Below are 16,897 nucleotides of genomic sequence, written 5' to 3' on the forward strand. Positions count from 1 at the left end.
GGGCCTTGTGGGCTGAAGACACTGTAAAGGGGGGGGGGGAGGGGGAGAGAAACAATTGGTGCAAAGCACTTATGGGAATGAGCGATATCCTGTTAACGAGACGACTCTCAAAGCCAGAAAAAATTCCCTCATCCCTGGAATTTTCTGGGTAACAGAAAAATTATCTAGTTCCAGAAATGGCTCATTACATCATCTCTTGAACCAGAAAAACTTCCCAGGAGTCTTCCTGGTACCGTAGAATGTCAATTTAAAGCAAATTGATTTAAGATTATTGATTTAAAGCGGCACCCACAATTAAGGACAACGTTTTAATTTAAAAGTGAATCATTCCTATTTTCTCGAGTCTGTGTGGCACATCATTTAAAATTTTGCGCCTAATGTTTCTCTGGGCACGCTACACTGTCCTAAGGGCAAAGCTGTACTGTACATGTACTCAAAATGTACCAAATGATGACTACAATTTGTCAAGTGCAAGCTATAGTATGCTTATATTCAAATTGATCCCCATGTTATAAGAATAACGGCAAAGTTAATTATAATCTCCCATATTAGTTCAGTGACCTTTTATATGAAAAACTTGGTCACTCTTAAGGACAGATAAATAAATAAGCACTAGACCTTGGCATCAGCTGTCAAACATATCACCTCACCTCCCTCCATCTTCCCAGCCAGTAAACAGACCGTTTTGCATCCCTTAATTCTAAATGTATTGATTTAAGAGTTTCTTTTAACAATCTTTCAAAAAGCAAGGTTTTGTTTATTCTAGGAGATGGGCTGAGGTGCATCTGGGTAGAATGTCTCTCGTATTTTGTTTCTCAAATACCAAACTAAATTATTCCATTGAAACACTTCGAATAGGTTTAAAGCGACCTCTCTTGGAACCTATCTCGTGTTAAATTGACATTCTACTGCACTGGAAAATTTGTCTCTGAATTTCTGGATAATGTGCCGGATTTTCATCTCTCAAACAGGAAAGACACCCCCTTTTCCCCATATTTCCGGAAAATTCTAGCTTTGGGAATGATTTTCCGAGAATTTCATTTTCAGCTATCTGAGAGCTCCGGGTTGGAGGAATTCCGGCTATTGGAGAGCTCCGGGTTTGAGGGATTCCGGCTAAGGGATATATTATTGTATTGCACAGTAGACTGCTACCACCCAAGCTTATATGCAGAATATAAGTAATATCATTACACGTTAGGTAGTGTGGTAGATTAGCTTGGGCACGTGAGTTAAGTGCTTATTTTCTGAGAACCAATTGTTAGAATGGAAGGAATGGCGATGCTCGCACTACTAAACGATATTTATTAAAATCAAATTTGAATGACAATTTGAACCTATATCCACAACAGCAAAAACTAGGTTCACTGATTACTTTCCTAACACTTGGACAAGAATGGACCACTAGGTCCTATTTGACAAGTACGAAATAGATCTATTAGTATTAAATACTTGTACCTCTTTTAAGGGTATTATTATAGGTCATTGACAAAGATGGTAACTTACACACTTGCCAATTGCTGTGATATTGCCACATTACTTGCAACATCCTGTTATTGAATGAGAAATGTGTACCAGCATCTCCGTTGGTACACATTGGTTTACCCATAAACTCGAATGGGTACTGGTAATAGCAATATTTATGGTTTCCACACTCTACCTGGGACAGTTATATTTCTGCTAATTAATCCCCAATTATGTATAAGAACACTCCTTTGCACATATAACGGATTAGTACACCAGTCTCACTCAGCTGGTTTTCAAACATGCTCTCAGCTGTAGCCTCACTAAATTCCAGTGACTGGTGCTAGATGAGCCCACTCTCCTGGGGTTAACTCCCAGGGTGTGTTACTCCCTGGTTTTAATCTTGCTGAATTAGACCTCCTGCCTTGGATTTCTTGCTGGTAGGCAGCTACTGCTCCTTGGTAGCTGTGGGTATCGGCTAAAACACACACCTTGCCCGAGATGACCAGTGTCTGTAAAGTGACTTTCCCTCTCGTGCACGCAGTTTTATACGAGGCAGATGGCAACTCGGGCACGTCGAAGGTATTAATTCACGCACTTGCATACATATTCATTTAAATCTGTTGCTGTACATTTGGCGATGGAAATTGGTGTTCTTGGTCAGATCAATTTAAATCTGCTTTACAATCTAACCAGGGATCAAGCTTGTCGGGCAATAGTGAAATTGATGTCACACAAGCTGATAACGTCTTCTTACGACCTCGTCAAAGCCTGAACAAGGGTGTACCGAGATTGTCGTTAGATCATAGGGCGATAAGAGACGGACATAGTCTTTCAGATTAATTACTTTCTAAAGTACAAAACTGAATTATTTGAATACCATCAGATTCTCTGATGATTGGGAATCAAAATTATCTAACTTCAGTAGCAATTGGAAACTCAGGGCATACCTCAGAATAAATCACTACAACTGGCAAACTTTACATTGAACTTAGACAATTTTACTAAAAGTAAATACAGCTGAAATTTTCATCACTCGCAAGGATCTTGAATGTTTTATCTGTACGTAGACTTGTCTAACTTAATGTAAAACATATGCTTTCAATTTCAATTCTCCATATGTGGTACTTGGTTATTTAAGCAGAATTTTAAATACGGCGTCTCTCGCACATGTATAGATATAGGCTTCGTATCCGAGATGGAATTCGTGATATCCCCATTAGCCGGAACAATTGGTGGAGAGCACTTCTGGGGATGAGAGATTTCCAGCTAACCAGATAACTTTCACAAACCCGGAAAGATTCTTTATCCCCAGAATATTCTCCGGTTACTGGGAAAAGTTTGTCTAAATTAGACCTCTTGCACACAGGCACTTACCCACTTCCCCAGGCTGTTTCTGGGTGCTGGGATGTTTTCATATAGTCTAAACTACTGGAGTCTGTAATTGCAGTTCTAATTAAGTTAGAAACTCTATTTCTTTACTATAATAATCCAGAAAAGTTTATCTGAAAGAATTGTAAAATAAATATTTGAAAATTAAAAATTTATGATATGGGTGTGAATGAAACTGTTACAGTATTGACTGGTATTTTCCACTCCCATGGAGCTGTGGGGGATTAGTGGATCTCGTGTACATGTCCTGACACAATGTCAGGTGGAGGTAGAGTGTGGGATTAGTGGTCTCAAATTACGGACCTTTTGATGGAATGTCGGGTCGCCCTTTCTTGGCCGGGGGATTAGTGGGTCTCGTGACCTGAAGATGTCTTGAATAAACATGAAACCTAAAGTATTTTTAGAGATTGTGATAAGTATAAGTATAAATGAGCAAAGTTGTATCCCTATTACATAACATTTTGAAATATGGAGTGAGAAAGCAGAAAGGTGGGTAATTAGAGATGGAGTGGAAATAAGTGTTGGCAAGCACTCTCCAACAGCTGATATTTAACACACACACACAAATTTCTTGCACAATAAGACCTTCACTCCTTGTCTGCTGTCTTAATTCTCTTGTTAGGGGTAGGAGTGGTGATGGTGTGGTAGGTGAACTTTTTTTTTTGGTGGGGGATGGGTTGCCCTGTCACTTTCTCCCCCTTTCCTCTCAAGCGTGGCAAATTGTGACGAGATGAATTTAATACCATAATGATCCTTCATAAATTCTCTACAAAATGTTTCCAATAAGACATCCTTAGACGAAATATTTCTGATAGTGATGGGAATTCCGTTCTTTTATATAAAAATTAAAAAAAAAAACCCTAAGAAATGTTGATACCAGAGTCAGTATAATCAGTTCTAATTTCTTTACACCATTTTTTATCAAAATAATCCTGAATACTTTATCTTAAAGTTTGGTTAAATAAATATACAGTCAACCCTCGCTTTACGCGGTCCCACTTAACGCGTTTCCACGTTTATGCGGTACCCTGCCGAAACCAGAATGCTCACTTTCCGCGGTGTGTACCCTTTTACGCGGAGAGCGGCGCGAGCAGGGTGCGCACAAGGTCGCCCAGTCATCAAAACATTACGGAGTTCTTCACCTGCCACCCACCACAGCCGGCCCAAGTCAGTGATAATGATAGTGAGGATATGGACTTGTATGGACTTTGAGGGGTTTGACTAAGAGGCCCTGCAAGCCTCTGTGGTCGATAGTGATACAGGTGAGGGCCAATAATCTGCCCTCTGCCTCGGAACCAACCCCCATCCCCGTGTGCCCAGCCATCTTTTCTACAAATGTAAGTGTTAAAAAACCTAATATTATTGACATTTCCCTAAATTATTAATTGTGTGTGCATACCATCATAAAATTAAGAAGTTATTTTTACTACAATGTTGGTATTGTCTGAAAAAGTGGAGTTTGGGGGTCGGCCTGGTCTCTATTTCAATTAATCCCATATGTTATGTTGTTCATTTTACGCGTTTCTCACTTTACGCGGGCCGCCGTGGGTTGAATTAACCGCGTAAAGTGAGGGTTCACTGTATATAAAAAAATAGCTGATACAGGTCTGAATGGAACTGTTTCTTTTATCTTCACCACTGATTGGCTCGTTAGTCGCTTGGGCAATCGTCACGTCTGTTACACACTTCGCTCAATTGACTAATGCATAACTAATGTCTTGCACTTGCAATGAAGGTTGGGTGGGAGATATTGGGTCACTTTGCTAACCTGACCTGATGCAACGTCAGGTCACTTAGTGTTGGGATGGGGAGAAGTGGGTTTTATGACCTGAATGTCTTGAATGACATTATTTTTTTACCTATGAGGTATATACATACAGGTGCTCCTCTATTTACGAACAAGTTACGTTCCTGAGGCTTGTTTGGAAGTCCAACTTTACCCTTGTAGATCCCAAACCTTGTAAAAAAAAATGAAAAGATTATGGATATTTAGTACAGCTACGTATACCCTTTGATACAGCCTTAAAGCCTGGCTTGCTCTTCTCTTAGGTATTGGTTGTTTTATCTGGAATTTTCTTCAAAATAATCCAGTCTTGTCCACTTTAAACACCTGTCCCCCTCAGTGATGATGTTTATCTCTGAAAGTTTAAGTTGAATGTTCTCGAGTAGAGGAGCACCTGTAGTACTATACTGTATTGTATATGAAATGTTCATGTATTAATAAGCACAGATTATTACAGTAATGTATCTGTACTAATTAATGAAAAGCAAATAAACAATATTGTATCGAGAAAAGTACAGTAGACCGTGAGACGACCTGTGGTGCCATCACTTTTATCCCCCCCACCCCACCATGGAGGATTAATTAATGCTTATAAAATGTCAGAATTGACTTGCAAGAATATAACTTGCATTGCTAGAGTTCTTGCAAGATAGCTATTAATTTGAGTATAAACAACTTATTTTGTGCCCTACATAATAATTTTAGTAATTAACTTCGTACATTTGAGTAAAGGTTCGAAGCTTTGTGACATCACTTGTGCTGGTTTATTCATTGACCAGTTGTGCAAAAGTAGCCATGTCGTGTTGTGTATCCGTTAATATTAAAATGGAAATTATAATGTAAAATGTTATAAGAATGGTTTAGTAGTGCTGTTAATGTGTGCTGTTTAAGTGTCTTGGCATGTCACCTGACTCCTGAACAAACTACTTCAAATCCTACAATGTGATTGGCAAGGTCAAAACACACACACACACACACACACACACACGGGAATTAAGTCAACAGGCATCTAGTGTGACTGCATGGAGGCAAATTAAAAGATCGGCTCTTGAGCTTATCGCTTGGCAACACTGGTGCATGTTACTACTACTTTCCATTCCGTCTCTAATCACTTGCACCTTTCTGCTTTCTCGATCCATTTTTCAATGTTTAGTATATAATGTTAAAGGGCTACAACTTTGCTCATTTCTACTTCTAGTCCTCACAATCTCCCTAAAAATACTTTAGGTTTTGTTTATTCAAGACATCTTCACATCATGAAAGCCACTAATCCCCCACCCAAGAAAGGGTGACCTGACATTCCATCATTAGGTCAGTAATACGGGACCACTAATCCCCCACCCTACCTCCACCTGACACGAGTAAGGTCAGGTGCCCCCTAAAATACCTTGGCTTTTGTCTTTATTAATGATATTTTCAGAAAGTGCTCCATCTTCAACCCAGGAAAATTTGTTCCCAAAGCCGGAAACTTGTAGATAATTCCTGCTTTGGGAATGATTTTCCGAGCACATTTCAATTCCGGATATCGGAGATTTCCGGGTTTGAGGGATTCTGACTAACGGAGGTATTACTGTATATAAAGTATTTTAGTCGCAGCCTCTGAAATTCATTTTAGGTACAGGTCCAGTATATGCAAAGAGCAACTGATGTCTGAGGGAAGACCAAGCCCCTGAAGGAAAGGTGAGAAGAAGAGGGGATTCAGAGAGGGGGGGAGGGATAAAAGGGTAGGCTAGGGAGGTGGGTGGTTAAGGTGCTCATGAACACAAGACCAAAAGGGAAAGTCCAGGCATGGTAACTTTGACCTGACTGACGTTACCTCATGAGACCTCTAGGTATCTGACCGCGTAGGGTTTCCCACACCGTACCTTTCACAGCTCCACCCACACTAACTTACACCCACACAACTCTTTTACAATGGTTAATAATTTAAAAAAAAATATTAGTTTGCCACAAACATTAAAAACTGTTGGTGACGTGTAAAAATTTTTTTCAGTTGTATTGGAGTAAAAGTATTGGAAAACCATAGTTAAGTATTAAAAAAAATTTGAATACTGGGGTACAGTAATTAAATTTATTTAGTTACTTTACAACTGACGAAAATAAGCTTGAAGCACTCAAACCGTAATTACAAGTCTTGCAACACAAGCTCACCGAGACGTTGAACTATTATCTTTCTCAAAGATTATTAAACGAATCGCTTTTATTCGTGTTGACTAAAGAAATTGACTGAACAATATATAATCGTGGTACTGAACATACCTAAAATGTAATACTCCAATTGGACGTTCTCTTGAGTACATTATAAATCTTCACTGTTCTTGCTCCAGGTATTGTCGGATTCCTCTTCATCCACTGACAGAACACTTGTCCACATTATCCATTAGTGTCTGATGGATTTGGGGACTTAACTACCTGGATGCCAGTCTGGCTCCCAAACATTTGATTTTCCTTTCATCCATAGTCTGGGATTCTCTTTACCAGTCAGATCAGCCCTTTTCCAAAGCCTTGCCACAAATTGAACCCTTTTGATTTGATTACGAAGTGTTTTGGTGCACTGGGGTAAAGACAGGTTGATCTTAAAACTTTGGCCAGAGGTTCCTTCTCATTATCACCACTCGTGCATAGGAAGACATTGTATCTTGCCTCATTTATATTGAAAGTTTTGAACCCATACAGTGAGCAGACAAAGCTAGTAACACCTGGAACAAACTTTCTCAGATGTAAGATTGCAATGCCGTCACAGGACTGAGCTTCCACTACTACAAGCTGCTCAAAGGGCTTCACTTTGCCCTTCTTAAAAAAGCATTGTGTAAAATCACTACATTATGGCATGAAGCCCTAGCAGTGCTTCAGTGAGTCCCGAATGCTTTTCCTGGAATGGTAACTATTTCAGACACATTAGAGTATCTCCAGTGGTTGCCCGACCCATAGTACATGATACTGAGCCCTTCCATCCTTCCTACTAGCCCAAGAAGACTGATGACATCTGTGTTAATAGATCTTCCCAGTATATTTCCAGTAAGAATGTTCTTTACTTGAAATGCAAAGTGTGCTTCGTGCTGACCTTGAAGGTGATTGGGTTCCAAGGTTTGTTGCCTTTCATCCTCCCCATTTTCATCTCCATGCACATTCCACCATGTGAGCTGTACATGGTTTGTCAATGATTGGCCCATATTGAGGTATCCTCCACTCCTCGATAAGGAAATGGGCAAACTCTTCCTTAAATGCACCATTTTTGAGGAGCTCTGTTCCACTTTGTCTCGGGGCTTGGTCAGGCCCTGTAATGACAAATGCTGTACTTGATGAATGCCGTACTTGACAATTGCCAGAACCACGCGTTCTTAACTCGCAATCTTTAATGGATGGGGACTGCTACATGTCAAATACTGTAGTGTAGGCAATGTAGGAGATCTCGCACTAAGGAAGGAGGCAAGAAGGGAAACTCGCCATGGCATTTTCTATACAGTGGTCCCTCGGTTAACGAACACAATCAGTTCCAGCATTGCTCGTTAACCAAAAAACTCGTTAACCGAAACCATTGTTTCAATGGGTTTTTGGGTAATTGGTTCCAGCTCACCGAAAATTGCCTAAATTCAACAAAAAAGGCAGAAAAGTACTTAGTTTGAGGTGTCTATGTAGAAGGCTCCTGGATGATGATGGGAATTAGAATGGGGGTGGAGGAGAAGAGAGAAGAGAAGGCATTGGGGTGGAAGAGAAGTCACCCCATGGTGCCATTTCACCCATAAAATTTTAGTTCTCTGTGTAATTCAAGATTATTTTCTTTAAATCAACACTGCACTGCATTATATATTGTCAATATGTAAAATAAATTTCAAAATGACCAATAATTTGCTTGGAAACGCAGAAAATAAGCGTTTAGTTGAAGAGCCTCGAGCAATATGTTACCTCCACGAGAGAGGGAGGCGCCTGTTTGTGTGTTAACAGGCTGGATGGTGCGCCAGAAACTAGTTTCCTTACCTTCAATTATGTTAAAATGTGTGGTGAGGAGCTTGAGAGGCCTTGTCTGTTTGAGAGCGTCGAGTAGAATAATCTTCATGGCGAGGCTCGGGGTATTTAAACAAGTCTTCCTGAAGTGAGTGGCGCTGCGGATTGGCCGAGGTGAAGAGGGAACTGGCCAATCGCCACGCAGTCCGAAAGCGAGGCTTGGTCTGAGGAACTCGCGGCCGGGTTGGCTGGTAAGTGACAAATTGGCAGGTGTAGGCGAGAGTATCCACTAAAATACCTCTTGGATCTGTTCTCCAAGTGAAACCTCTTAGATCACTGGCCATGGTTGCATTTGTGGACTTACTGTGTTTCAAGATAGTTTCATGGAGGATGTTGCCACCATCAATTATAGTGGCCTTGGCCATGAACACAACTTGTTTACTTTAAAGTTCTTTTGTGAGGATAGCTTTGTCTGTCACCTTTAAGGGCTATAAACTCTTGGAACAATCTACCAGAAAGTGTTGTGACGGCACTGAGTGAGAGCTCTTTCAAGACATGACTTGACCAACACTGGAGTGGGTTCAGGTGCATGCCCAGTATTTGCCAACAGTGTGTGACAGACGTGACCGATCGCCCAAGCGGCTAACGAGCCGAGCAGTGGTGAAGAGGATAAAAAGAAAAGAATCCGAGTGAGAGGTACTGCAGTAATAGGATCACACTGTAGGTGTTGCAAGTTCGAAGAATCTTTTCTTTATTGTAACAACCAAGTCTTTCGAAGACTTCCCTTGCTCTTTCCTCTTTATTTACTCCGTAATGTAGATTTTGCCTCGTTTAGATTCTCTGCAGCAAAATTAAGTATCTTGATTCTTGGCACTACCCGGAAATTGTGAATTATGGACTGCACACTCCTTCAAATTTCAGTATAGAGTTTTCTGCCACGTACCAATGTGTCAAAGAAATTTATCCTTTGCTTTCTTCCCTGATGACACATTAACAAGGGAAGCTGGAGAATATGGTGCAAGTGCAGCTGAAGGTCTTGGCAAGGGCATCCATGTCGGCATTTTCACGCTGAATTCTCCATTTATTCAGCTGATTTGTTGGTTCCTCCCGCTTGGAGACCAACCATTTGACGGAGCTCTGACAGGGCCATGTTGAGCGAGTGACTGACCAACTTCTGAAGGCGCTCAGTTTCTGAAAGCCGAGATGGCTTCCATGGGAGATACTGCATCCCTGTTGACTGTTTGCCTTAAGGTAAAGTCAACTGCACACCTTGCTTAGCATTTACTTGTATGTGGAATGGAGAGTGCACCAGTATCTCTCGGGCATGAGGATCAATTTCTGATTGTGGAGGAAGAGAACCCTTCCTTGTGTAATTGGAGCTGTTCAAAGCGAAGTACTGTACTCTTCAATCACACCTGGGAGGGCAAGGATGTAATGGTCAATGTCATTGGTGCATACAGCTCATTGCAGCTCTCGATACAGTTAATGAGGTATACATAGCAAGCCCAGTAAGCTGCTGTGCTTCCATATTGTCCGTTGATGACATCTTGGAAGAAGTCTTCATATCCGAGATTCTTGAATGAGGCATTTGCAGGAAGTTTCACAATATTTAGCAGTTAAGTTACTGTTGGACCTTATTTCTTGTCCAAGGGTTATCTTGTCGGTTATTGAAAAGGAACTTAAAGAGTTCATTCCATCACTGCAGCAATAATATGGTGAATTCTGGTACATCTGTTGTAAAATTTACCCAACATGAATCCAGTAAATGACCCCTTGGCCAAGATACCCGCTTCATTGAGAAGGTATTAAATATCTGAATCTGCCACAAATATTCCCACGGCTCCGAAGAAGGCTAGCTCAAGAAGGAAGTTTCTGACCAATATGATTATCAAAAGCTAGTTTATAGAGCTTGAATGGAGTATGCCTTTAGGGATACTTTGAGCTAATGTTAAGTTGCCATATTTCTGGTTTGTTTCCTTTGCCACTGAGAAAATGCACCATAGTTTCCTGTTCCACATTGTTCTTCATTGGTGATTTGGAGATAGATCCATGAATGATCAGTTTGAGTAATATCTGCCACAAACTGGGAAATGAAACCAGTGAAGTGGCAACTTTTGGGTGAAGGAATGAAGCAGCCATATGAAAGTGGCCCTTTTGATGGAGATTGTTCTCCATCACCTCAGTGGTTGGGGTCAGCTTGAACTGGGACCATTTCAAAGATGTGAGATAAGGAGGAATAATCTTTGAACTCCACCACCGCCTCCTCTGTCCAGTCGGTGTGTGTATTCAACCTGAAGGTTAAGTCTCTGGGTGGTTCTCTGGTATAACTTCATTCTTATTGCAAATTCCCACTGTTAACTGCAGTGTGTTTTTGCCATCTAGGGTTCCAGTGTTAACATCATAGTTGTCCCAGTCACACGCCGAGATATGAAGATGTAAAAGCTGTGCATGGTTTCTATTTTTCTTGTATTTTGGATGGCCCTAAATCCAATCTGTGAAACCTCTCGAGCTAAATAATTCAGACCAGAGGGTTCCTTTATCGAGTGATTTCCTTATTACTGATGGTCTTTTCTTAATATAGACTGTAGAGGATTTTGTTATAAGGTGGTTTGACTGTATCAATGTGATAATACAGTAGGAATGCAGTTTTGCGTTGCTCTAGTTTGGGCGAAACTGCATAACTAACCTTGTAAAGTTCCCTTCCAACCCAATCGGCAATACTGTCATTAAACTACAGTACCATCATTATCACCATCCACTGGTATCTTTATCACTACCATCACAATTATGACCACATGTATCGCCATTTCCACGAATACATAAACAGTATATGTACTCTGACAGGACGGACAAATAAATAAATGGACGGACAGACGGACATTTTTAGTAAGCAATACTGTACCTGTTCCTCATCCACTGCACATATTGAGTCCAGCTGGTGTTTCCCAATTTTCATCTGTACAAGTGTAGGCGATTTCTGTCTAAAGCCGTTTCACTAAATCATAGCTGATGCAATGGTGGTACAGTGGTAACGCGCATATCTCGCCAATATGTCAAGGGCTCGAGTCTCGGCCCAGACAGTCGAGAAGGGTGTTATCCAGTGTGACCCTCACTACCAAACACCACAGGTTTCCCAGTCCCTAGTTTCCTCCTGTACTAACACTGGACAGAGCGCCCAAACAGCTGATAAGGTGGCGAATATGATAAAAAATTCCTGTAAGACTTCCCAGTCAGTGCTTGATGCTTCCTCAGATGAACTGCTCCTCTGCTAGTTAAACACAGCATCCAATGCACTGGGTAACATTCTTGTCATTAGTGGTCATTAAAATGGGTATAGTCCAAGAATTGGGTGTTGCTAGCAGGAGAAAAGCCATTCCTAAAATTGCTTTCATTGGTCATTTCTCTCTGGACCACAAGGAAAGGTTTGACACTGATTTATCCTTGGTGCTCTTCCATTAAATAAATGCCACTTTTTATCCACTTTAAGGGTGGTTTCAGGGGCAAAGCCACACCCCAGATCTGGCAGCAATCCATTTTTGTAATGTTGGGTGAGGGTACCTTCAGCTCAAGAGGCCAAACATTTTGGTGTCTTTCACAAGAATAAAACCCTCTGGGCTCCCAGTCTAATATTAAAGGAACTCTCGAGAATAGCTTGACATTAGATAATTTTAAACAGCCTTGAAATTTTTTAAAATGACCAAAAACAAAGCTTAAAATACAGTACTGTACATGTAAACAAATTTAAATTTATGGGAGTGAAGTTCAAGCCTTCCTTTCAGCATGCTCGATTTCAACATTTCAATTAGAATGCTAAAATTATGTAGATTCTGGCTTATTGGAATACTTCCCTGTAGGTTTAGTGCTGTACAATCATTTTCAGTAGTACCACATTTGGAATTGCTGCTTCTAGTCTGATCAGTTGTCTGGTTAGTACTTGGCTGGGTGACTACCTAGCCCTAACACCAGATGCTGCTGAGAGGGCCCTACTGGAAACCAGCTTCTCATGGCCTTGTCAGCTGTTAGTCACTGACTGAATATTAATTATTAAAGTTTGATAATGTAATACTTTGGTAATCCGTATAACAATGTTATCGCTATATAAGCTTAGAATGAGATTTGGACATTTTATTAACAGTAGTTTTGCATGATGTGCAGAAGAGCTTAAGACAACACCTATAGTATTTCCATGCTAACCTGGCCCATACAGCCACACCCGTCTTCTATACTAATAGCTGATTGGTTAATAAAAATTCACTGTTCACAATTATTGGTAAGCAGACCTTTTTCTAGATGTTAAATATCAACTATCAAAATGCAAATGATTTTAAGGCATTAGCACTTCAGAGAAGATATCAGAACACTTTAAATATTTATCATAAAAGGTCTTTCTAAATGCGTGCAGTCTGGGGAGGTATAACACTCCGCAGAACCAATCTGCTGTTTGTAGCTATAGACGAGGGGCATGGCTTACGGGCCAGGTTAACATGGTAAGAGTATAGTCAGTTGTCACAAGCCATAGTAACTGAACTTTGTTGTAACATAGCACTTGTGTGGGAAAAATGGCCATAGAATATAAAATATTTAATTGGCTATAGCACATTCATTCTTTCACCAACTATGTTACACAATGTGAATATTAGAGTAATAAGGTACAGTATTTAAAAGATCATGGATGCATTGAGGTGCTAGAGCATTATGCTTCCTTGAAACCTAAAAAAAAATTTTCTATAACCTTTTTCACTGCCCCATTGTCGTTTTTACTTCATCAATGTTAATAGTTGGGTAGTTCTGGAGAAGTCTTGAAACTTTTCTTAACCTTTGCATGGTTGGGAGGAATGTATTCATGTATCCCTCCCCCATAATTATGTATCTTGCCATGATTTTAGAATTCGTATCCCCTCCCATAGACCTTGGACCAAGGACCCATGGTGTTGCTATGTAGTAGTGGAAGAAATCTTGTTAAAGTATTGGAAAGAGCTACTAAGAGAAAGTGGTTAATCTTCAGAAACAAAGTAAAAGTAGGGGTTATTTTTTGTTAATTCCAGTAGCAAACTTATGACATACAATTACTGAAGGTAAAAGTACAATTGCAATAAAAAATAAAGGGTAAAGTATGGCTTGTAATGCATTGCTGATTCTGTATAGTATTTGACAAATAAGATAATTTGATTCACAGGTGGCTGCCCATAGCCTGTAGGTTTAAGATCCTAATAACAAATATAGGTATATACAGTGCAGTGTTCAATGGTCTGCTTTATTTGTCCCAAATATTTAAAAACCAATAAGGTTCCTAAATTTTGAAGGAGCTGATGTAAGGTGCCACTTGTTAGTTTGGGTAGACACAAAAGCACTTCATTGTAATACGTCCCCACAAATATGTTGCATGTGAACATCCCATTCTAATATGGCCAAAGGGAGTAGTTTTTTTGGTCATGTTGCTGAGGATGCAGATTGCAAAATGTATATTATTCACTGGAGTTGCTTGCATACAGATGTGCTCACTCAGACATGTACAGTATTCCCTTAAAGCTCGTGGTTTTAAAGGTTGTGTCCCTCGGAAACTCGCCGATTGCCATGGAAAATAAACTAAATCCGAGGCTGTGTTCCAGGGACAGTACAGGACAGTACTACTCTGTATTACAGGACCGTACAGAGCACCCTATAATTAGCAAGGTATATTTTGGAAAAATAATTTTTGCTGATTTAATAGCAAACTGTACGGGCAAAGCCTAATCATTGGTTATGTGCGATCATGTTCTCGCTACCACAACACGCTATCACTTTTTTGACTTATTATCCAAGGTTTGGCATTTATAAAATTTACCCGATTTAATACAAAAAGATACAAGTATAGGTACCTACTGTATACACATTACAGATACTTATTGGTACCGGGCATGTTCACTCTGTACTGTCCAGTACAGGGATTGTTTACATCCTGTGCACCAGATGAGCTGACATTTTGGAAGCATTGTCTTTGCATTGTCACTACCACAACTATCACTGGATCTAATGTCCATAGTGTTATTTCACGATTGTTTATCATTTCATATTTATTATATTGTCTTGTGCATACATTGTTATACATGTGCATAAAGCTATGTATGTATTGTGCACACTCCAGGGACTGGCATGAAAACTTGAGGATTTTGTTTTCTCATGGTCTGTTTTATTTAAGCCCAGCGGGCTTTAAGGGTATACTGTATATATGAAAGATGTGGCAGGAAGAGATGATTTGCTTTGACAGGTTAGGAACACTGCATATGCTCAATAGTTGGGACTGATTAGCTGGAAGCATGTTGCACACAGTTCTGATTGCTTGATAAAATCTCTTGCTTCTGAGACCCACAGAATAAAGTAATGAGGTAAAAAAACATAAAAAAAAGGTAAAGTAATTGTAACAATTGCCTGAAATGATACTCTAAGTATTGTAAATTCAAAAATAGTTTGAGCTTGGTAGCAAACTACTTTATTACTGCCCACCTCCATTCTATGCCCTTGATTGTGCCAACCCTGGAGGTTGGGAATTATTTTGCATATACCCACCTACCATTTTTTATGTTTCTAGGTTTATGTATTGATCCTTGATACTACAACTGTATAATTGTATATAATTGATGCTGAACATAACTAGTACTCCAGAATTTACTAAATATTTTGATACTGTACTGTACTTGGAACTCGACCTGTAGCTGCTATATGGCATACTGTGCTGTACAAACCTGGTGGAACTTTTTTGATGGTTACATTAAATTTGTTGAGCACATGCTTGTGAATGAGCACTGGCTCTAGTGACTCCTCACTTGGGTAATGTGGGTTGCTGCCTGGGCCATTGCCCATCTCTTCCTGAAATACATGGGTATGATGGACAGTAACTGGATTTTCATGTAATGGTTCATTGAAAGGAAAAAGCTCTTGCAACTCAACAAAGTTAGGTCAGGGAACATTCAAATTATATAATCATTCATATAATCAGACTACAGATTTAGCATGAATAAGATTGAAAATATTAAACCCTTGTGTTGAGTGCTGTCATTTTTTGTCAGGTCCTGTGATGTACACGGAGAGTTTGACTGTGGCTGGGAACCTCTTGGCCACCACCATCAATGGTGTGGAGTGGGATGACCTCTTGGATCTAGATTCTCCAAACCTTGTCTCGACAAATTACTACTTTGTTAATGCAGTTGTAACCGATGTAGTTAGGAGCAATAACATCAATGGACTGGATCTGAGTGAGGACGTGGTGGTGGTTGATACACAGCAGAGTATCACAGGTGAGTTAACTTAGTAAGGTTAACTTTGTATTAATTAAATACAAAGGTGGTCGGTAAAGTACCGTATCCGTGGATTAAAATGCCATTTCAATTATTTTAGTTTAGTTTTATAACCATTTGAGAGGTGTTGATGGAAAATTTGATAGTCTTGACTTGGGTATTTCAATATTACATTACTGTACTTAGGTGTTGAAGGATCTAACTTTGTATGTGCTCAGTGGAATGAGTGACTGATGGATGCAGTAATTTAAAGGAGCATTTATTTCAAATAAATTTTCATTGAAAACCAGTAACTTGTTGATGAGGTAGGTTTGTATGGTTTGCCATTTCTTAATTAGATGGGAAACCTTGGCATAGAATGACTACAAAGTGCATTTAAACTTGGAGCTACACGAAATGGTAAAAATACATTTGGAAAGACATTGAATGTTAAAGTAATTGGTAAGGATATAAAGGTTGTACAGGCATGTGGAAAATGGTCTGAAGTGAAGAGTATAGGAGGTAATTAAAATTTTGGTGTGGCAAGAGTAAATGTCGGTTTAAGACTGAATGGAGCACTGCCAGGTATTGAGTGATATGAATAGAAGTACTGTATTTTGTAGAGTATGGAAGGAAGATCCTACATTAACAGATGAACCTGTGGGCATCTACCCTTCAGTTTTAACTTTGATTTATGGAAATCTCAAGATTACATGGAACATGTCTTTATCATTTAGCTATCATACATCATTCTTTCATTGGTACAGTTCCAGGTTTTTCCATGCACCTGTCCATTTTTGTTTGGCTTAACTTACATGTATACAAGTAATTGGCAAGTTGGTTGCAATTAACCATTGTGGGCAATCTTTTAAAAGACAGTTAATCTTCCAGATTTGTAAAACTTGTATTGTAGTTGTCAGTGGTAAAGCCTTAGATCGTTTTGTTCCATTAAGGTTTTCTCTGCTATTGGTGGGAATGAAATTTAGTTCTATCTGCCTTCCCATCCATGACTTCTCATTGTATGAAAAGTTTATCATGTTAGATTCTAATTACTGTACAGTAA

The 16,897-nt window shown here is 39.7% G+C and overlaps 1 protein-coding gene across 1 annotated transcript in view; it reads left to right on the forward strand.

Moving 5' to 3' along the window:
• LOC121863747 overlaps positions 1-16,897 on the forward strand; it is a 79,977-nt gene that overhangs the window by 23,075 nt on the left and 40,005 nt on the right. The window contains exon 17 of the mRNA XM_042362514.1: positions 15,628-15,855. Within this exon, the coding sequence (XP_042218448.1) occupies positions 15,628-15,855 (228 nt within the window). The remainder of the gene's footprint in view (positions 1-15,627; positions 15,856-16,897) is intronic.

The sequence above is a fragment of the Homarus americanus genome, unplaced genomic scaffold (assembly GCF_018991925.1).
Source record: "Homarus americanus isolate GMGI-L3 unplaced genomic scaffold, GMGI_Hamer_2.0 scaffold48354, whole genome shotgun sequence".
NCBI lineage: Eukaryota > Metazoa > Arthropoda > Malacostraca > Decapoda > Nephropidae > Homarus > Homarus americanus.